Below are 23,104 nucleotides of genomic sequence, written 5' to 3'. Positions count from 1 at the left end.
ATTTGGCACTTTCTGTTGCTACCATCTCTTCTATTGTTTGCTCAATGAAGAGTGCTCTGATGTGGGTAAAGAGTTCTCCACAATGAGCACAGAAAGCAATCAGGTTTAGCCTCTTTAGCTAGATAAAGATAAGGACCAGACTATTGTGATAAGAAGGGTGAAAATAGCATCTACTACACAGTCTTATATCCAGAATTTCTAGGTGCTGGTTTAACCTCAGGCAATTAGCCCACTCTTCTCACACAGCTGATTCAGAATGAAAAAATGATTCACAACAAAAAAATCTGATACAACTTTCACCCTACTTAATGGGCTGTCTTTTTCTTTAATTTTTTTATTTTACTTTTTTTTTTAATGAATTGAGGAAGATTTAAATAACTTAGAGAAAAGCATTTCTTTCCAAAATGGGAAGCTATTAAAGCTGGATGAAACCCTTTCACATAGGACTACAATTCCAGGAAGCTAAACTTCAGTTCAATTCTAGTCGGGTTAGGTTTGAGATAGTGCTGGAAAGGAACTGTTTAAGAAGTTTGCAGAAACAGTCTTGGCAATGCTAGTTCCTTTAACTTCTGCCTCAGTTCTCCAACATAGCAGACCATGCTTTCATAGTACAAAATAGCAGCTGAAAGCCTGGGTCTTTCTTTCCTGATCTTTGACTACACTACTGAAAGACAGGGCACGAACAAGAGGTAGAAAGCGGTCTACTCTAGAGTACCACATTCGCAGTTCATACAATATACCTTTTCCTTATTTTAGGATGGGAATAGCTCACGTTGATAAAACTACAGGTTCTCTTCTAACACTTCATTTGACTCCACAGGAGACTAGATGTGAAAGCAGAAGAAAAGCAGTAGCAAGTGCTGCGGTAATATTCGACATGGAATTTAAAGTCTTTTCATCTGTATTTGTATGACTTTTTTGGCAATGTTTGCTGACAAAGGAGAAATGTCACTTTTCAAATACAAACGGTGTAAGCGTCTGGCAACTGGACTGAAGCAGTCTGCTGGAATAGAGCAACAGTTCAGAAAAAGGAAGGCATTAATTTTGTCAGACTGATGAAGAAGGTTTGGAGGAAAACTCCATCACCTCCTGCCAGCTTCCACTTGCCAGGAGAAACACCTGAGGGAAGTTTCCTTGCAGTACAATGATCTCATCCAGACAGATGCATGAGAATATTTTTGTCCAATAAAGAGACAACTAATCAGCGCTGGGATAGGCAACTGAGGGAGGCCACCGTGTCAAGACAGCTGGTTAAGCACACTGACAGAGCTATGTATAGGAAGCAAATGAGTTACGTTGAGCAGAAGCTGTCGGTCCTACCACGGGGAAGACGAGAGTCATCTTCATCTTATTAAAGCACAAGTAACGGCTTTTGTGCCTAAATACCTGAACTGAACCCAACACTCCAATTGAAAGGCTAATCTATTATAAGCACAGCTGGCTTGGAGATGCGTATTTGTTTCAGACATTACTGGCTCAAAATAGAACTCTGGCATTAACTTAAAACTACTATTTCAAACGACACACTGGAGGGCCAAACAGGAACTACTTTTATTTTAACAGCTAAACTAGCTCTGAAGAGCTGAAAGGACCTTCTTCAGCATGGAACAAAGCTGACAGCATCAGAAAGGATATTTTCTAGCATCTGTTAACTTCAGTGACATAAGTGAAAGACTTAAGTTGAGGTTTGAGTTTCACAGTGAATACCAATAATGCATTCGTGGTAGTTTAATACAGAAGTTGAAAACGATCTTTTGATAAAAGCACTTGGAATGCAAAAGGTTAATATGAAAATCTGCCTATCAGCAAGTCATCTCAGCACGGAACCAATGAGCACACGGAAGTTGCAATTTGGTGTCACATTCGAGTTCTTAGCTCTTGAAATACTTGACCCTCCCTGTGCAAAATTTCTCTGCACCAGCCACAAGATTTCCCCCTTCCTTTGGTAGAATGGGTAGATGGAAAATTTAAATTTGAGGAAAAAAGCACACAGGCCCGCTGGCAAGGAAGGCAGAAAGGCCAAGGACAGAACCCAATTATTCTTATGATCTTTCCATAGACCTTTATACTAGAGATATATCGCATGTACTATTTTCAAGAGGATTAATGATCCACCAACAGCCACTCCAATGAAAGTATTTTAAGCCTTCACGTTAATCCCCCGACTTGCTGAGAACTGCTGACAGGTAAGATCAGTCCGTTTCACAAGTGCACAGTTTTGTGCAACTGTTTTGGCAAGTCTAAGACTCTGTAATAGAGCGTTACTATTGTAAGTTTATATGAGTGGAGGGTGTAGGCTTTTTTTTTTTAATACTTCTTAAAATCTAACTAGAAGAACTCACTTTATTAGAGTCACAAACCATTTCTGAAGTTTTAGAGGATATCTTACAGGATATGTGAAAGTTTATTGCATAGTGTGCAATAAACTTCAAGATGCTGTTGAGTTATTTTCAACTTATTACATAACTTAGCAATGTTTCCTGTTCTAAAAATGTTACACACATAATCTTGCACATCCTATTTCAACACAAGACCAAGATTCTTCCCTCTGACAACAGGTTTTGACCAATAGTCAAGAGTTATTCAGCTACACAGAATAACTAACTGCATCAGCCTCTAATCGTGTTAAGTCTCAAAATTTTGAGATCAGACGGTAACTAAATTTGTATCAGCTTTGCACCTTTCAGATGTTCTCTGATGATTTATGCAGCAGTTGTCTATACGTCCTCATGCACTCTAGAAGAGCAGTGGTCACAGCACTAGACAGAATTTCTTCTAGTTTGTTCGCATGTTCCCTAACTTGGAAGGCAACAGTTCAGAGGTTTCTACCTGAGGGTGAATTCCTGCTATGTGGTGTCACAGATACCACCAGTCTCTGTTAGGGCAGAAGAGATCGTGTACAGCTTGCCTCATAAGATGACTAGGTAAATGACTAGACTCCTTTGGGCAAGATGAAGAAGTAGGCATTCAAAAAAACACCCAAACATACAGAAAGACAGAGCAGAAAGTTTTTATTTATGGTGCCTTTTCCATAGGAAGAAAGAGGCAGCTTTTAGGCTTTGGAATCAAAATGAGGGGAAAAAAACACCTAGACATATTTTCATCTAGGACCTAATTAATATACATGTTTATATATCAAAATCTTTCTCTAATACATCTTATTTTAATAGATTTTCTAATTTACTGTGAAAAACATTTCACAATGCCTTAAAATATTGAATATCCGGCATTTCTACATCCCTCGGGATTTTACTTCAGGCAGATCCGTTTTAATTCTGTAAGCAGTGGGTAGTTCGAAAACAAACAAACCAAGAAACACTGGTTCCTCTTTTAAGCAGCCACTGCATCCAAACTTTGCGTTACCATCAAGCTTATTACTCATTCTATGCCTGCAGAGTATTAATAAAGTAGAGGTTACCAGGACAGACGTCTGAGGCCACCCAAAGAGGAAAATCAGAAGGGAACTGTAGAACCAGTCAAGGTTCCAAGTTCTTCTTCCCCACATTTCCCTACTTATTGCTTTTGGTATGCAGCGAAGCAGTTGTTGCATGCTTTAGAGGGTATGGCCTTTGGGCCCACGCATGGTATCTTTGTCATTTCCATGGCTGTAAGAAAAATCTCTGCTCTTCTCCATTTTGGGTGAAAAAAAATACAGGAAGTATTTCCCATCTGTAAGCTCACATATGCACATATGTCCCTTCTCTAGTAGCACATTCTGAGATCCAGAATTTTTGTAAAAACCAGCTTGGCATTAGCATTCTTTCCCACTGAAGCTCCAGACGTGGGAAAAAGCAACTCAGATGTTAGGTATATTAGGACCATGTTTTTATTATTTGATTCGGTTCAGACTTCCTGTTTACCACTTTCCAACTGCTCTCACTTCTTGGTAAAAGAAAGCTAGATGGCATTCAAAACATTCTGCAAATGAAGACGTTAAAATGTTAAAGACAGATTTACCACAGCATTCCTTGAAAGCTCCAACATTAACTAGAGAGGGATTGGCATAGTTTAGTGAAAAAATTTTAAGTAGAGAGAAGAAGCTAAGTCACATGAGAATTGCGTATAGGGGAAATGAAAGGTTAACACACACTTTAAAAGCAAATTGATTACAGTAAGTTCTCATACTATGTAATCAAGAAGTCTTACCCCCATGGAGAAGATTACTTACATAGATCAGTCCAGAGTAGTATCTCTCCTTCAAGTTGTGAAGCACAGAAGCCTCATTCAGGCACGTCAGCTCTGCCATATCTTCCACTTTAGAGAATTTGGGAGGGTTCATCTTCTGGATGTCATCCTTATTCACCTTCACTTTCTTCCCATTCTCTGCCAACTCCACGATGGCCTCATCTCCTACTTCTTCCTTCAGGCTAGCTGCCTCAAACCCATTCTTCTCTGAGGGAACCCATACCAGCTTCTTAGCTGCCCAGTCAGCCTGAGTCAGGGGGTTATTAATGATGTTTTTGTCCACGTAAAGGTACTTATCTGCATCTCTTTGCGCCATTGTGTTTTAGAATTGGGGACCTGCAACAGGAGAAAAAAAGAAAAAAGTTTTTAAAGCTTCAAGTTGCCTTGCAAATTCCTTGCAGACAGGTACATGCTAAGTACTCTGAGACCCTGGCTGTCAGAGCATGCCTCCCACTCCTTGAGTTTCATGTTAGTAAGCGCACTGGTAAGTTGACCTTATTGGAAGTTTGACAAGGTTTTGCCTGCCAAGAGGATGTGAAAAAACAAACTAGCAAGCAGTTAAAGAAGAAAAAAAACAACAACAAAACACTGACCGTTAAGCATTTGGAAGCCGTTATTTGGCAGAAGAAAGAAAGCACACTAAATGGCAAGCAACAAACAATTCATAAGATGTGCCAAGCATCAGATACTATGTCAGTAACTTTCAGGTAAGATTAGCCCCTCACTGCTCTACTCAGTAGAGCAGAAAAATCACCACAGAAGTTTAATTATCATTTTTACTTCCTTTCGCCTTCTTCTGATAAGCTATGAATCAAAAAATCACAACTTCTTAGAAATGACATATTCCAGTCTAGACAATGCAAGAGAGACACGTTCCTCCTAAAAGACACCACCAGTAATCCTTTTCACCACCAGCTTAGTAGCAACACCCAGCCCACCAGCTGGTATCTCTCTCCTGGTCTACGTTCTGTAGCAAGATAGCTCAAGTCAGTAACAGAAAAAAAAACTGTGGTCAGGAAACTTTACAGCCAAAAATCCTCCACAAAGAGCCTTCCATTTAGTACTTAGAAAGCTGTGGCTGGGTAGAAGATAGAGCTCCATCACCACGTGAAGAATATTTAAGCAGCATACTCAGAAAATGGCACCATAGATTTATTGCTTCATCAAAACCAGAGCACAACTGCCAGGGATTTTCCAGTTAATAAGACAACAACTTTATTGGTGCCATTCAGGAACCCTTTCAATCAAGAGACAGAACTGCGTTGCGTCAAGGCTCATTAACCATGTAACAACAGCCTCTTTACAAGGTCCCATAAACATTACTTCTTGGATCCTTCCTCACAAATATATCAGCATCCTTAATATGTTTTTCATAACTTGGAGAGAAGCTAGAGTTCTTAAGCAAAGAAAGAACAGGAAATTAAAATCTCAATATTTGTGTCATAGAGGGCTGTCAGGAGCTACTGGGGTAACTTTTCTACAGAACATACCCGTATTTACACGCCAGCCTACAAATCAAACAGGTGAAGTCTGTCCATAGATAACTCCAACAAAAAGATATCGAGGGCAGAACAGAAGCAGGTCAACTCCTGAAACGTGTGTGAGAGCAACAATAGGTGTTGGGTCCCAGCATTCACAAGCAATGAAGCCAGAAAAGCATCAGCTGTAATAAAGATGGACACAAAATGCCCACACCAGTCATTTGTAAGCACGCAGGGAAATTCATTTTAACAAACGTATCGCAGTAGGTGGTATGCAACTTTGTGCCAGATGCCATGGACAGCTGTATATTTACAGTCAAAAGTTCTTCAGCAAACAAAGAAAAAAAAACACTCTATAAGTAATTGCTTCCTTTAGCTTGAGTTTAAAATCTTTGTCTTAAGCCTTACAGGAAATGCCAAACAGCTATCCCACACTTTACCTCATCCTTCTTTCCCCAGAGGGTCACTGACACTTCCACCTCCATCACCACAATGGCGATTCTCAGAGCCACTCCACCTCCCTGGCTTTCCACATTTTTATTGAAAAAAATCCAGATTTGGATTGGTACGCATTGAAAAGACTTGCTGCAGGCAGAAGATGTAGCAATCAAGAGCTGATTGAAATGAAAAATCTAATTTGCCAAGAGAACCCCAAAACCAGACTACAGCAGCTAGCCTGACAATGTAAGTAGGAAATAGAGAAGGATAACAATTCAACAAAAGATGTCAAGAGTCCCTGAGAATGCAGAGTATCTTCTGCAGGTTGTGGCCAAAGGGTTAAAAAAAAAAAGAGGAGGAGGAAAAAAAGAAATAAGAATTCAATTGTGTTCAGAGTTGTATCAGGTTTGGCAAGGCAGCAGCTGTGCTCTACCCTCCATTACACAGTTTCCTGCCTATGCAACTCCCAAGAATCTAACCAGTTGCCTTTTTTGGCTATAATCAGGCAGGACACAGAGGCAGCATGCTTCAGCTCAATTCAGTTTCATCATTTCCTGAGGAATCCTAAGTAACCAGCCATCTGAAGTGTCCTGTGTTACACTCAAACACAGTCCTCACCCCCTGGCTGTTAAGAGTCCATGCAGCCAACAAATGTTGGAGATTTGTTCTGGGATAAAGCTCTTTATGGATGTCAAATAAATTAGACCACAAGAAATCTTTCAAGGGGTATCCCCAGCCAGTTCTAGATCCTAAGAACTAAGGAACGATGGTAGCTACAGAGATTAGTCAAATCATTTACAGGAGGAGACCCCCTGAATTATCCCCCTCCTCCCCCCCAAAAAAAACCAACCTGAATTATCTCAAAAACAGTAAGAGAGCATTCTTCACCCCTAAGGGATCACTCTATAGCATCCCCTTTCTTCTTCCCAGGACCGAAAACAACAGCTAGCCAAGTAAGAAGACAAACGGCCTAACATGGCTGTTCTAAGATCTCTGCAAACACTGAGTTTCTTTTAGTGTCAGTGCTACTAAACAGTGAGGAGACTAAAAGAAGGCAGTCTGCACCTCAAACAGACTTGAGAACTACCCTGTGGCACGGCAGCAGAAAACAAGTTTTATTCTCACCACCTCAGACTGGTTTTCTATGCTCCAGGATGGAAGAATCCTCAGGTAGCAGATGTAAGAAGCCGGAGGATCACGCTGAGATAACCTGCTATTAGAGCTATCCTCAAGGCTGACTTCTACCCCACAGGGCCTCTAAACTAGCAATACCACAAACCAACCATTCATTTGCCTCGTCCACAAGATCAGCACCAACAGAGGAATCAGATTCAGCAAGCTCTGTCTCGTGGTCTCCAAAACTTATCCTCCTAGTTTGGGCCACGTGTCACTGGGTACTTCTAAGGACTCCGTAAGCAACAGTTGATCCAGTAAACACCTGCAGCTGACAACAACCCTCTTTTAAATATAAGTTGTTACCATTTTAGGAACAAATTAGGAAGCAATTTGTTTGCCTAGGAGGTTGCATTTTGGGTGTAAATAATTGTATGGGGCAAGGACATTTATCTTCACATGGCTATTGTGCAACCGTCAGATGAGAGTACTGTTAATAATATTATTTTTAATGCAATACCAGCCTACAGGTAGCAGACAAAAAAAATACAGAAGGAAGACAGGTTATCCTTGTTTTGAGTTCAAATGCCTCCTTCCTAGTATTGTTTCCAAAAATGAAATACCAGAGTCACTTCCCTATTAACCCAGTGTGCTCCCTCAGTGTGCTTCCTAGCAGTCTGAAGAACAAGGTGGTCAGGCAGTGCTGCTTTTCCCCCATTTCAGGTGCCCAAAGAGGCAATTAACTAGCTACAGAGTTGCCCCAAAGAAGCCATACAGATGAAGGAAAAGTGATCCATACAGTCATGGATAAGAGGGGGCCAAGGCATTATTTTCTAGTCCACCCTTTAAAAAAAGGAGAGAAACCTTTGCACATGCACTTCCCTGCAGATTCTTTTGAGATGAATAAACTAAATGGTGGCTTTATGTTGAGATGCTATGCATTCCCTTTGAACTAGGCAGAATTACCCCAAACCCTCATTGGAATTCATCATACGAATAGAAGTTTGCTTTAGACTTCCCCACAATTTCATACCTTTAAGGCTCAAATTACGAGACACTTCACACGCTCCTCTCCCTACTTAACGCATCAAGTGCTCCCCAAAAACCTAGAGGCATGCCTTGTCCAGCTTGGAAAGCCCTAAAAGCTGCCTCTGTTAAAGGTCCTCTCCTTTGAGTTAGTGTTTTGCAACTGCTAAAACGTTATCTGTTTGCAATTTAATTTTCCAGAACTATTTGTATTATCTCCCCCCCCCCCCCCTTTGTTTACTCTGTCAGCAGCCATGGAATTGTTGTTTCTGGGACTGAGCCCACTGCTCAATAGGATGAGCTCGTGCTAGGCCAAACTAGCAAGGTAAGGGCTGAAGTGGATGTAGAATTCCTAGTAAGAAGAGCTTTCATGGCAATAATTATAGCATCACGTTTACTAACAGCGTCAGGGCACTAGGCAAGGAAAGGACCTGAAGTTCCCCAAACTGCTGGTGAAGTTGAGATAGCCATGCTGTTCTTTGTAGGTTTCAGACTTTTCTTCAGGTGAGGGTGATGAAAAGAACAAACACTAAATAGCAACGCAAACACATTCGGACTAAACCAAGTGAGCTCTCTTTGTTTACACATCGCACATTTTGAAGCATTTCAAGAACAAAGTCCCCATGTTCTTTTCCATGCTGCCTTACCTTTAGCAGGTTGTGACAGAATAGGCTACAACACAAAAAGCCCTTTCACAGGGTGAAGGAATGTACACCTTTTCTTCGGGCAAGACAAGACTTTTACACTAGGAAACTACAGCATTACCAGTCAGTTACGCTTCCACTTCAGTTACAACTAAACTTTGCTTGGTTGAAGAAGCTTGATTCTTTGTTAACACACAGCATTTTAAAATAATCCGACTTTGAGAAGAGGCTGGTGATTCACGCTAAGTTTGGTCAGGAACATTCATCCGCCAGGAATCCCTGTTAATGTGCAATCCGAAGAGCTAATACTCGCGTTAGTTTTGCGAACTCAACTATTTCACTTTCCCCAGTCAGCTGAACACAGTTCACCAACAGAAACAGTTGCATTAAACGCAACTAGAAAGTACAGCAAGTTGACTTTTTTGGGCCAGGCTGACAGCTGTGAGCACAAACCAACAGCAATAAAAAAAAAAAAAGCCAAATCCCACCCCCGACTCGTTCCCTTGGATTTGCTAGGAAACTGTTCAGTTCTCGCCTGCTTAGGACATAGGAGACAGCCACTTCACAGCTCCCCTTGCCAAGACGTTGGAGGGAAAGGAAACTGTGAAGTTTGCTAGCACCAACTACTCCGCTTGGTAGGTGACTCCTAGACAAAAACCCGAGTCTGAATCACTGCGGGTGAGAAACCAATCTCGGTGGGGAGGAGAGGAAGGGAAGGGGGCACTGAGGGACTGGCGGTATCTGCTCATTTCTCAGTCGCACTGTGACACACCAGAGCCCGATGCTTCTGAAAAAATCCTCGGGGACCATGAATTTCAGCTAGCCCACTGGAGAATACATCAGACAAATTCACGAATTCACAGTTAGCACTCCCTCAGATAGCCCCCTGAGCTGCAGAGGCATTCGGCTACGCTCACCCTTTTTGTTTAGCACGCCGCGCTGCCACACTGACTCATTACTTCTAGTTCAGCTTTAGTTGGGATTGATAATGGTTGCTATTAGGCTTACTGTAGCTCGCTGCTTTCCTCCCGAGTCACATTCTGACGCACAGAATACATTGTTGAAAGACACATTTCACAACTGCAATGCAGATTGCTGGCAATTATTGTTGCACATTCGGTTTGACTGTAGCGCTGCCCAGACTTGCCAGCTCCCGTGTTTATTCCTGTAAGCTGAACACAAGGTAGAGCGCTGAAGCGCTTTCTCTCTAAGCACAGGGCTCCAAGAATGCAGAAAGGAGGAATCCAGGTATCTAAAGCACCAGCGATACCCGTGTTACACAAGAGTGACCTACTGACCAGGCTGCACGTAAGACAGAAGGGAATCGAAGGGGATTCTTTCTTCCAGGTGGCCTAGAGGTAGCTGGCAGATATCAGAACAGCGAACGCAGAATAAACATTTCTCAATTTCTGCACATCCAGTTCTTTTCATCAGCTGTCAAGCACCACTCTCTGGTATGTATGAGGCAGCATTTGCACATTCTGCTATAACAGCTGACACAGGAGGTTTGCTCCGCAAAGCCAGGACTTTTCACGGCAAATTGCAAACACCACAAAGCCACACACAAGGAAGACACGGTCTTTACAAGCCAGCTTAGTCGTTGCCTTTTCTCTCCACCGTTCAAGTGGAGAACAAGATCAGGCCCACATTGCAAACAGGAGCTACCGGTGAAGCGCACAGAGATGTAACACAAATCAATGCTAATCTGAAAAGGCTGGGCTTGGGTACCAAACGTTGGAAATGGGACAGCAGAGGTTTCACCACAGACTATATAAACACAGAAAAGGTCTTGGGCAACTGCACTGCATACTCTAAAGAAATTTAACCACTGCAGGTTATGGGCAAATATGGCCAAGCAAGGCTCCCTAAGTTAATGCTACCTCGCATTTTAATGGCACCTTCTCACTTCAGTGAGGCACTGCCACATTACAAGGTACGTGGCACCAAGAGAGTTAATCAGTTTTAGCTGTTTTAACACCCCAAACGCGGGTTTAGGGAGGGGGAGGGCAGCCTTCTGTTAATTTCAAGTCCAGTCTTTAGCATGACAAAGCTAGGCTGGCTGCCACCCAACCCCATTCACTTTGAATAAATATTCGAAGTTTACAATCCTGCATAATACACTTTCTGCAACTGTTGTTTCTCATTAGCGTGTGTACAGTAAATGCCTTCTCAGCAGAGGAGAGAATTCCTCTTCCAGAGACAGTGTGCCCACAAGGAAAACATTCCAGGGGGAGAACACATTCTTGGTGACCACTCAGCAAAGTAATCCCACTTAAGGAGACAGCTGTAGCTCAGAAGACTGCAGCCCATCCCTGCTGTTCGGGCTGTTTTGCTGGCTGACTTGTTTTCACGAGGCAGAATGGACTGCAAGAAGTTCTGAGCAGGCAGGCAGAATTCCCCAGGGGTGCTGCAGGAGAGAGGGGGGAGAACCTGGAAAGTTTCAGCCCGTCCTTGTTATCTCCAGGTCACATTTCATCCCCTCCCTGATACTCTGATTTAAGGCTAGAAAGATATCTGCCAAGAGCTCTCGGGGGCACAAGGCAGATCCGCCAATGGACGGCTTGATATCAGCTAGCACCCCTATCATCTCTGTCAACTCCAGCTTTCATCACAAGAGGGAACAAGGAATAAAATAATTATATCTAGTTAAAAGACAGGGGAGAAAAATACGGTTTTGGTCCAGTCTTTTGGAGACAAATATTTAGCATGTGTGTGGCTAATACTATCAAGTTATCCTATCAAGCTATTCTAGTTATTCTTGCTTCTTTTAACTAAGAACTCGCTTTGGTCTCAGCATCACTAATCGGAATTTTCTTCCAGCTCATATCAAAAAGAACCAAGAAATACTTCCAACACGCCTAGAAACCATATCAAAAAGGGTTTCTTTCTGGAGAACCAACCTTCCCCAGACACCAACAGCCCAACTTACTGTGCAAAACCATGCCTGTGTACAGACAGCCTTCTGCTATACCTCCTACTTCCTTGTTTCAAAGTCTGCTCCAGCAGTAACAGCAGCTATGGAGGTGGGAGGAGAAACCCTGCCACAGGTAAGTCTTCCACCTCTGCAGGGTCAAAGTTTGACATTCAACTCCTGTCGCTGGCAGGGAGTCATTAATTGGACCCACTTCTGCATACGAAGGCGATCTCGGAGGTGGGAGCAGGAAAACAGTGACTCTTTCTGGACATGAAGACAGCAGCAACTCCCACGCAGCAAGCTGCATAGCCTCAGGCTTCAGGATGGGTAAGGAGGGCAGGCTAAGAACCACCTCGCTGACCCTAACCATCAAGTGGATGGAAAGCTTTGAAACGCTGCGATTGCACCATTTCCCTCTTACAGCCAAGGTCTTGCACAGCTTCGTGGCTCCCTCCTTAGCTTTCCATCATAACCAGCGTCCTAGAGAGAGCCCTCTGAGGCAGCAGAGCGCCCGAGGAGCCCTGCATGCCTCAGCCTCATGCTCATTTTCTGGTTCGTTTGCTCTGTCCCTGACCTGTGCTTTCTTCCCTAAGCGTCAAATGCATCAATCTTTAAAAAGGACCAGTGCTAAGTGCCTCTTATTTTAGAATTCACCCGACTGTGCTCTCCTCCGTGGATCTTCTAAAGCACTGATCTTCGTATTAAAGGGCGAGAAAGGACTTTCATCTTTCTACATGAAGTGAAAGCAAGGGCAATCGAAGCAGGAACCTCATCTGAACTGTTACAATTATGGCTATAAGGAACAAAGATTTCTCCCTTCTGGCATTACGGGAAAATAGTTTTTATAGGAAAAAATTTATCCCATTCTCACTGGAGACTGACATTCATTGACATTCCACTCTCCCAGTACGAGGAGGCGCATAGGGTTTGGAAGCTTCCACCAAAGTTCTGCTTTCTGTTGTAACAGGATAAAAAACAAGATGAGGAAACACCAACCACAGAGTATCAGAACTGTTTCATGCGTTTCCAGCATCATTAGCAACATTGTCCATGACCATACACACTACATACAGTACTGCAGTGGCTCAGGTCAATGCACTACATCCCCTTATCTACACAAGCAGGAGCCGAACCATTACTGCAGTTGCATTTCTTCCCCAATATAACTGGTATCACACCACAGGGTAACATTCATCAGTTAAATCTACATCAAGTTCTAAAAACTCAAATTACAGAACCCAAACATAAGGACTAAGATCTCTATACAGTTCTGCCCATTAAGAAAAACTTAATATTTACCACATTAAAAAGGCCAGCTCCCACTGTGCGGATGAAGATAAACTGATTATGCACATGTACAGCCAGTGTTGTAGGGACAATGCGCGCACTCCTAATTCTTAGAAGTTACGCCACTTTGTCTAACAAACTGACAATCCCACATTTAAAGGGAAACTATGACTACTAATGCATCTTCCTCTGCATGTTTGTGTGTTCTTGTTTTACATTTCCCATCACACACTGCAGTAAACTGCAAGCTCAAGTTCATCTAAGCAAAACTAAGACTGGGGAAGGGCCACTAAAATAACTCAAAATATTTTTACTGTGAAACAAAAGGTCAAAGACTTCAGTATCTGCTATTAACATTCATACTGCAATTTGACCCAGAGGATGAAAGCCGCGTGATCTGGTTTGTCACAAACCCTAAGTCACGGCTCAAGCAGTTTTTGTGCCTGTTGCGTTAAGCCTAGTTCTACCTTATTTTGTACTTATGCTCCTCGTTATGAAAATTCCCTTTGTCAGTAAGATCAGACATGCCTACGTGAAATGTGACAGTGTCAGTTATCTATGTACTTATTATTGTAAATATTCCACCATATACCTGGATCCATATACACATATTCATGTATTTAAACAGTTCTGTAAAGTCTGAATACATTTTACTTTATGTCAGACAGGAGCAGAAACAAAGGCATCTGAACATCTAGGAAGAATAAGATATTAAGTGGTATTTTGCAAATGTATCACATTCCACTTATACCTACAATTGTTTTTCTTGGGCTACTTTAGTTGTTTTTTGCTTGTAAATTTAACTAAAATTGTTTTCTAGACAGATACCCGCAATCAGTGATTTAGGAATTATATTGCCTGTTTCTGGATACCTTCACCATCAACATTCTGGATCTACCAAAATGCATGCCCTCAGATTTCTTTCACTAATTGAACAGTAAAACACACCACCAACACCCCAAAAAATGTACATAACCTCCTCTACATTTTAAACTATGAACAACTTAGCCAGAGCTGAAGCCAGAGTATTTTTCTTCATCCGCAGAATAAAACTGTTAAAAGTCAATTTACCTCATCAAGTGCTTAGCTAACAACTTCTATATCCAGTTCATTCATACGACTTCAGATTTACATTCAGTACTTCTTGTCGAGTTCTCAAATTAAAGCAGCGTATACTTAATCAAATATACTTAAGTGCTAATACAGACTATCAATTAAAATAATATGAAAAATGTTTGTACTCATGCTTTTCTTATAATAATCGATTGCATTGATTCTGAGCACAGCAAGACTGAAATCTCTTGCATTAAATGGCAGGTAGACCTACAGTGTAACAGTCCCTGCCAAAAAGAGCTTACTGTCTAAAGAGTTACCTACAAATTAACAAGCACGTTGTTTTAAGTCACATTTGGAGAAAGAGACTGAAACCATTGAAATTAAGCTTTTGGTTGAAGTTTTGCTGTAGGTTCAACTGGGTGTTTCCAATTTTTTTTCTCGGATGTTTAGATCAAGCCTACATATGTCAGTAAGATTAGTGTTGAGTGTTGGACACATTTGACTTTGGTTAAAGTCAAATCTTCTATGCCTCCAACGTTGACTGAGGAGCCTAAATTCAAGTAAACTGGCGAAGTCTTGACCTTAAAAGAAAAACAGAGACAAATGTACTCTGATCACTACAAACAATAAAACGGGAAGTAAACTATTACAAGAGCATGCTTTAAATCTTATATTTTAAACAGGAAGCTGCCCAACAGAAAAAAAGAGATCTAACTGCACAGGACTATCAAAGTTAAGCTGTAAAATTTCTCTAAACCTCTTTTTTTTTTTTCTTAAACAAGTTTGAACATCTACTTTGCTTTCATTCGAATCAGAACTCCAGTTCAGCGTTGAGGCATATATCTCAATGGATTTCCTGCCGAGACTCATTAAAATGGTAGCTCTTGATGAATAGAAGTATTCATCAGTTACAGAGACTTTGATACACATTTCCAAGTTCAGTTTCCCTCCACATATATTGATTATTAGCTTGAGTTTGCTGAAATCACTCATCCATGTGGTTTTATTTACTACCCTCAGTAGAGTTAGTACACACGCATTAAGAGAAATTTAAACTTGTAGTCATGAAGACAAGAAGAATCCAAACCCGATGTACAAAACTCCAGAGGTATAAGTTTCATAAAGAGGTCACAGAGTCAAACCACAGTATGCAGAGTTATATTTCATTATTACTCTCTGCATCCAACAGCAATACATTTGTAGTACTTGTAAAAGAAATAACTTGCAGTAGACAAGTATGCTAGATCAATTTTACAGTTTCCTCTTTGCCATGTCTAAAAAGGACGTGACTTCACAGAGCTCGCTCCCGATGTACCATACAATGAATTCATGCATAGTTTCATTACTGGAAAACTGTAGACACTACTATTTCTTCAGACTTTTTAGGATGCTCAGAGAGGTGGGATACTGTTCCAAACACCAACGGACTGAATGGCCATTACCACAGGGACTAAACGCATTATATTGAATGAGACTGGGTTGGAGGCCGGTAAGAAGATGTTAAAGTGCTACAGTAACCTAGCACAGCGAGACGAATCTCAGCTTTGAGATTATTACTTTAAGTACTCGGAACAAGTTCTCACAGCTGCAAAAAAAAAAAAAGTAAAGGGGATAAACCATAATTAAACACTGGCATGAAATTAAGATGAACTTGTAAACCAATGCATTTCATTTAGTTGGACAACACCCATTTGCATTAGCTTCCAGGGCAGGAGTTGCATTTGTTTTTTTTTTGTCTCATCATACTCTACTTAAATCAGGTTGCTCATTTCCATATCTTTTTACACTAGAAAACTCAATTAGAATCATGGTGTGCCTTAACTGAAAAGAAATTTAAGGTACAAGTTCACCAAGCCACCACTAAAAGCTAGAGCAATTGCCAGCAAAAACAATGCTGCTGTAGGCAATCCTATGCTATTATAGTTTTGTTCCAACCCACAAAAGACTTAACGTCAGGCACACAATTTCTCTACTTAACATGCAAACAGCTGTGCCTCAATTACTAAGAAAACAAAGACTAAAAAGATATTTATACAAGAAATCAGAATGGATGTTAGAGGGCATTGGGTGCATTTTTCAATCAAACGAACAAAACCGTTCACTCAGGATGAAAGTCCTGGACACCTTTTGGTGGATGTGAACCGACTCTGGGCCTCTAAAATACACTTTAGTCACCAGTATGTTACCCAATAACCTGAGGTTACTAAGCAAGAAAGCAGATGTAGAACACAGGGGTGGGGGATAACACAACCTTAGCTTCGACTTCCCCTTTCAGTAAACGTTGCGTTAACCAGAAGGGTTCCTGTAGCTCCAGTAGGTCCACTTACAACCTCCCCCTATCACAGCCACACCAATAGGTCAGCGACATAAATCTGGGCAAGACACGGGGCCTAGGGGTGGAAGCCAAAGATTCAGCCGATTTCCAAACCCTAAGGTACCAAGTAATTCCTTCCACCCAAAACAAAAGCAGAACTCCAGCATCAGCTGGGAAATCACAACGCTTCTGACAGTGCCCTCTCCCAGCTGCTCAGCACCCTGGGAGCAACAGGACAAAACCTGAACTTTGGGGTATTGGCAGACTACTTTCATCTCACGGAGCAACCGAAGTACTTTTTCATGTAGTTAGTAGCAGCCATGTCTATAAACATACTCTCCCTTGTACCTGAACGTGACTAACCTGTGAATTATTCATTATAACGCACATTTAGTACAGCATTTTTTAAGACCTGCCAAGGCAATAACGGTTCAAGTTCTCAAGACAGCTTATTGCAGTACTAAACGTAAGTCTCAGCATTTGTACTAGAAATATTTGCAGTGCCAAATACTGCTGAGAAAAGTTTTAAGCACGTGTGGCATCTGACTCCTGTAGACACGGTTTTCAGCTCTAAAGCGAGTATTTGAGTCACCACCTGCTACACAGCTGAACACACCTTCACCCTCTGACAACTACAATCATTATCTTATCACTCATTTAATACTGATTCACTTAAATTTGGGTATAGTTCTCTCAACTTAATGGCCCCAGAATTTTGTAAAACATAACCATCTAGAGAAAATAATGGGGGGGGGGGGGGGGGAGAACAGATTATTCTTTCTTCTTCTCTTAGGATGAAGATACCATCCTGGCATATTTTTTTTCTTGGGGGGATAACTTGGGGGGGAAAAAAAAAGAAAACCCGGAACCATGGTAGAAATATTCTAATAACCTTTGCAAACAAAGTCCAATAAAAGGCATTCAGTTTCTACACCCATTCTTCTGAGACTGCCATAACGCAACAATTCAGTCATCCTGTTTATACAGAAACAGCCACGAGCTACCTGACTGAGCAAACTTCAGGGTCGAAGTCTTGAGACTCCAGGGAACTTCCAAAATCAGATCCTAACAATACAAATCAATCATCCAAGAGATGACGCCGTATTACAAGAACCACCACAAACTTCACCAGCTCGGTGCTGGTCATACTCACTTTGAGGTGCTAAGCCAGGAAATACGACAAGATCTGATCACTACCAGTTTTGCAGTTATGTTAAAGCTACTGAAAATGTTGCCCGTCCACCTCCAGAAAGATAGCACATGCTGTGAATAAGCACGACCAATAAAGCCATAAGGAAGGGGTACACATCAATTTAAACAGTCCCACCTGACATGGAGCTTCATGGAGTCATGGCGTGATTTCACCTCGTTGTTATTTTTACAAGGTCAGATTAGCAATACAATCTTTATGCGTTTATACCGTTTTGGTGGTTGTGATCAACAGCTTCAAAACCTCTTTGTGCTACGAGCAGTTTCAGTAACATTTATCAATTGCTCCCCTCCCCATTATAACTTTCAAGTTAACAAAAATATTTGCTTATCTCATTCCAGCTTCAGGAAGGAGAGCTACAGTTGCAGACAGTGCATCTGTGAGTCAATAAATATCTGCACCATGGTTTGCCATTTTTACTGGAATGCCACGGATAAGTGAACTTAGTCACATTGTTACCTAGTGACTAATTTCAAAAGCATCTTTACACAAGCAGTAACTGATTAGAGCGCTGTTATTTTGGAGTTAAAACTTTACCATATCGAGGCTTCCGGACAGAAGACATATACGAGAGTTAAGGACTTGCAATTTAACCTTTCAAGCCGTGGCTGAACAGCCTCCATGCAAATTACCTTATATTTCTTTATAGCATAGGGCAGAGGCACGGAAACCGGTCTGCAGAGCAAAGTCCATCTACTACAATCTCTCTCCAAGGATGAAGCGCAAGTTTCCTATGTATTACTTTGTAGATTACTCAGTTTCAAGCAGAGCTTTTCACTCAGGAAAAAAAGCTTACACTCTTGCAGAGGGATACAGAAGAAAAATTCGTGGAAGAGCAAGGTTGAGGGGTAGAAATAGCGATTCTGGAGAAAACCAAGAGGACAGGGGTTGTAAGGAGGAAAAGGAAAGTGAGTTTAGCTTTGAATGCACAGGGAGCTTCTGAAGCAACGCAGTTTGCTTGTGGGATATCCCACTTGGTTCCCAGAAGCACGGCGTTGCTTCCAATCTCCTTTCACCCCAATTTAGGGGGACGAGGGGCAGACGAGGAGCAGCTCCGAGCGACGAAACCCGTGGGGTCCCCACCGCCCTGGTGGCAGCCCAGGGACCCTGGGGCTTTCCCCACCTTGCAGCCAGGTCTCGTAGGGCCCCCGGGACGAGGCGAGGGACCGCTCCCGGGGCCTTTCGGAGGCTGTGCCCAGGAACACGAGCTGCCTGCGAGCCCTTCTGCTGCAAGCTTCGTCTTGCCCTGTCACTCCCTCCTGCCCCGCGCAGAGGAAGAGGAGGGCTGGGGCGGAAGCCTGTCAGCCCTGACAGCTGCCCGGCGGCCCCATGTCCCCTGCCCGCTACCTCACCGAGATGGGGAAAATGGAGGGAGGGAGGGAGGGAGGGAGGGAGGGAAGGGGGGGGGGAAGGGAAAAAGGCGACCGGAGGATAGGGCGGTGGGGATGGGGAAGGGGCATGCGGGGTGCCCGGGCGGACAAAGGGGGCACCGGGAGGGAAGGGGAAGGCGGAGGGGAGGGGAAGGAAGGGGAAGGGAGCCCCCGTGCTTCACCTGAGGCAGGCGGAGTGCGGCAGGCGCCGAGGGAGTGTCGCGCTGCTGGCGCTGCCCGGCTGCTCCCGCAGGCACCGCGACCGCCGCTGGCTCAGCGGCACTGCCAGCCGCCCGCCCGCCGGGAGCCGCCCGCCGCGCCGCGGCACCGCCCCCGCCGCGGCTTCTAGCCAATCGGCCAGCCGGCAGCGGGGAACTGACGGCGGGCCCGGCCAATAGGAGCCGCCCGCGGGGCGGAGGCTGCGGAGCCGTTGCGGGAGGGGATGGCGGCCTCGCGCCTTCGTGCAACGTTAGCGGAGGCGCACCCGGCGCGGCGCCGCCCTGAGGGGCGGGGGGGGGCCCGGCACGGCCCGGCACGGCCCCGCTGCCCCCTCGCCGCCTCCCTTCGCCTCCTGCCGGGCCGAGCCGTGCCAGGCCGGCCCCACAATGCCCCGCAACGGCGCCGGGCTGGGCCCCGGCGGAAGCCGTGCCTCGCTGGCGCTGCCCTGTGCCCGCCCCGGGCCGGCGGCCTGGCGCTGAGGGGGCCGTGCCCGGCGGCCTCACGGGGAAATGAGGAGGGGGGGGCGTAATCCAGGCACCGAGAATATAATCCTGAGGCCGCAGGGGCTCGGCACGGCCTGAAAATGCGAGGGGAAGGGCAGAGGCACGGCGTGGCCGGGCCCGGGTGCTGAAGTGAGCCTGGAGGGGGTCGGGGGAGGCCTGCCAGAACGGGAGAGGTGTGAAGGCACAAAGCTGAGCTCATGCTTCCTCTCTACATGTGCTGCAGGCTCCAGGAGCTTCAGGCAGAGCGCAGGGGAAAGGAGGAAGCCAGAGCCAAGACGTGAGACGAAAGTCTTCCAAAAGTGAGCGCGGCATATACGAGTCCAGATGTCAGATCCAGCTGTAAAGATGAGCTTTATTGCTTATTTACAAGCACCCAGAAATGCAAGGCTGCCTCCCTTCAGGGCTTCCTACCTTCGATAAGGAGGGCAGGTTTGCAGACGTAGGTGCCAATGACAGAAAATACAGGGTGAAGTTTACCAATGTCGACTAATATCAAAGTTAAAGTGAAGCAGGCTTGAATCAAGAGAGACAGAGATGTTAGCAGAGAATTGTCTTGAGTAAGCATCTCTTGTCCAAGTGAAACGCTTTTGGCTCAGATTTATTGCGGCAGTTTGGAAACAACGCTAGACGTGTATGTCTCAAGACACAAAAGGCAGTGGGTGAAATCTCTGAAAGCAGTGAAAGATTTGTAGAGCTGAGTATCAGGCATACAAAGGTGTCATTGTTAAAGGCAGAGGTGAGAGGTGTAAATATAGGTACAATAAGAATTTAATTTGGCAGTGGGAAGAGAACATACAGCATAGGTCTTCGCTAGTACATTAAGACAGAGAATGAAAGGAAGCTGGAACTGTGACAAGAAGCAACCAAAGATACCTACATAATCAGGTGCCTTAAATGGGGACCTAAGTCCCCATTTAAGTGTCCAATAACTCATTCTGATCCATCAAAAAGTGACAAAAAAGATATTTACTGGTTGAAAGGCAGGGTTTTAAATTCTCCCATAAAAATGAGACGGAATGGAAATAGTGGAGATTACTACATACATCAAAGAAAAAAAGAGAAACTGTGTCTTCAGCCAAGTGGCTAAGAAAGGTAAACAAAAGCAAGCAGACAGTATCAGGTCTAAGTAAAGTTTTTGAAGGAGAAAAGTAGCAGAGCTTAGCTGGGCAAGGAAATAGAAAAGGCAAAAAATTGACTGACAACAGTAGTCATGTGGGAAATAAAAGGTAACGACTGCAAGTATGAAATGCAGACATTAAAAGGCTGTCAGTCATTTTTAAGGTCTGCATGGTACAGGGCATTTCAAATTTTCTTACTCTCGTCTGCCTCTCATACTTTCATAGGTACTCTGCACTTCCCAAGACTTAAGTCTAAGGTCAGGCTGTACTGTCTTTCTCAGGTTTGTCTTTCTCTATTTGTTTTTCTTTAATTAAGACATTTGAGAAGTTGGTTCCACTCCTGTTTAATCAATGGCAAAACTTCCCTGATGACTTCAGCAGTAAAGTATCAAAAATGAGCTCAAAGCAAAGATAGCTGCAGTTTTCTACCAACCTCTCCCTTACCAAAAAGTATCCCACTTCTTTTGAAAACTCTGCATGTTTCCCTAATGCTCAGCTTGGTAGGTGCATGGTAGTTGAGGCAAGTCAGATTTGAATTGTCTGTTTTCTGTAGCTCGACTATTCTAAAAATAAGTGCAAAGGGTTTTTGTGTTGGTCTGATGGCAGGAAGTTACCCAGGAAAGGAGACACGCCTCTGAAAGAAGTATGAGTAAAAAAGCTATCATATTAATTTTGTACATCCGTTACTTTCTTCAAATTCGTATGATGTTTATTTGATCCTTCTGGTCAACTTCACTCACATTTTCCATCGATGCTTGCAAGCTAGCATCCATTGTAAGAGCAAACTTGTAATGGTCATTGAATTCTGAAAAACAGCATCTCAAGCACCTCAACAGCAGCCAGATTTACCAGAGAAAGAAAAAGAAAATGAAACACCAAGCATCCAGAGGTTACTCTTCGATTTGCCAGCCTTCACAACAGACCACACCAATGCTCACTTTGCTGAACTACGCTGTTTTCCCCTACACTGGCCTAATCCAAGACAATTGGGCTTAAGTTTATTGGCAAGCTGCAGTCCGTGGGAGAAGCCTGCACGTCTGCCACGAACACTAAACATAGGCACGTTTCATTTCTGTTTCTCACAAACAGGTAAGGTGGCTAAATTCATGTCGACAAATCATTTCCAAATGCCTTGCGAAGCAGAAGAAATCTCTTCCAAAACAAGTTTCTTCCAGGCTGAAAGAAGAGTGACAGGAGACAAAAGGTGTTTACTTTATCAGAGAAGTCACATTGCTAAACGCTAACCACAGTGACTTTAGACAGAAACCGCACACATGCAGATCTGGAGAATGTCACAATCTGTTATTGCTAAGAAGCCTCAACTCTGCTTTTGCAGAAGCCTGAAACATCAGTAGTTTCTGTGCAGACTCATAATTGGAATTAATATAAAAAAAAAAGCAGCTGTGGAGTCACTTTGATATATACACCCAGCTATAAATGCAGATGAGAACTTACAAGGTTTTTACACCCTGTAACAGAAGGAAAGGGCTCTTTGGAGCAAAGGAGGAGAAAGCAACACATTTTGGTGGACTTCACCATTTACTGCCCATGTCCTCTGAACAACGTGAAATTTGCCTGGAATTTAGGCACCGTTTATTAGCACAGCTTCCTTTTCCCCTTGTGCCAATTCTTTATTGTTCTGCTCCCATAACAAATGCCGAATCCGAACTGTGATGGCACAGAAGGTGGAAAACCATGAACTTAAGATGTGGAAGGAGTGAAAGCAAGTGGTGTTACCACTGGAGCATCAGAGTTTACAAATTTAAGCCTAAATTCTAGCTCTGTTCATCCAAATTATAACAGGAGCAGCTGATGTAAAAGAGCTGGGACCACACTAAGGCAAACGTGGCCCAGTAACCTGTCTCAGAAGCAGCAAGCAGCAGATACTAGGAAGCATATAAGGCCTTTCCTTACCGAGAGAGGTTACCCTTAGCATGCCTACCCAACTTCTGGTGTGGCTGTGTTTTCATTGCTTCATTGTCTTGTTTTCGTGTGTCAGGGTGCGATTCCATAATGCTCTCTTCATCAGCAAAACTGGCTTGAGACGTCATCTGTTCTCCCCCCAGTCGCTTGGTCCTAGTGCTGTGTCACAGCCACCGCTGCCTCAGTGGTGCTGATGCAGACGTTTCAAGAGCCATACTGTAAACTGGATCACTGGAGTTAAAAAAGAAGGTTAAGAAGAAAAGAGCAGTTCGCTGATCTAGTTTATAGGCCCACAGAGAGACA

At 43.5% G+C, this 23,104-nt stretch overlaps 1 protein-coding gene across 5 annotated transcripts in view; it reads right to left on the bottom strand.

The window, feature by feature from the left end:
* The window catches only part of MYH9 (myosin heavy chain 9), a 69,374-nt gene extending 50,015 nt beyond the window's left edge, over positions 1–19,359 (bottom strand). The window contains exons 1-3 of one of the 5 annotated variants that reach the window (XM_040544782.1): positions 19,221–19,356; positions 14,462–14,725; positions 4,169–4,521 (exon numbers count right to left, since the gene is read on the bottom strand). In XM_040544782.1, the coding sequence (XP_040400716.1) occupies positions 4,169–4,501 (333 nt within the window). In that variant the 5' untranslated portion in view covers positions 4,502–4,521; positions 14,462–14,725; positions 19,221–19,356. Of the gene's footprint in view, positions 1–4,168; positions 4,522–7,232; positions 7,408–14,461; positions 14,726–17,785; positions 18,073–18,791 lie in introns of those variants that run through there. The other 4 variants (XM_040544781.1, XM_040544783.1, XM_040544784.1 and 1 more) reach the window with 4 other exon arrangements.
* Positions 19,360–23,104: the final 3,745 nt, after the last annotated feature.

Source organism: Cygnus olor, chromosome 1 (genome assembly GCF_009769625.2).
Source record: "Cygnus olor isolate bCygOlo1 chromosome 1, bCygOlo1.pri.v2, whole genome shotgun sequence".
In the NCBI taxonomy this organism is placed as follows: domain Eukaryota; kingdom Metazoa; phylum Chordata; class Aves; order Anseriformes; family Anatidae; genus Cygnus; species Cygnus olor.
This window is presented reverse-complemented; position numbering and strand designations above follow the sequence as displayed.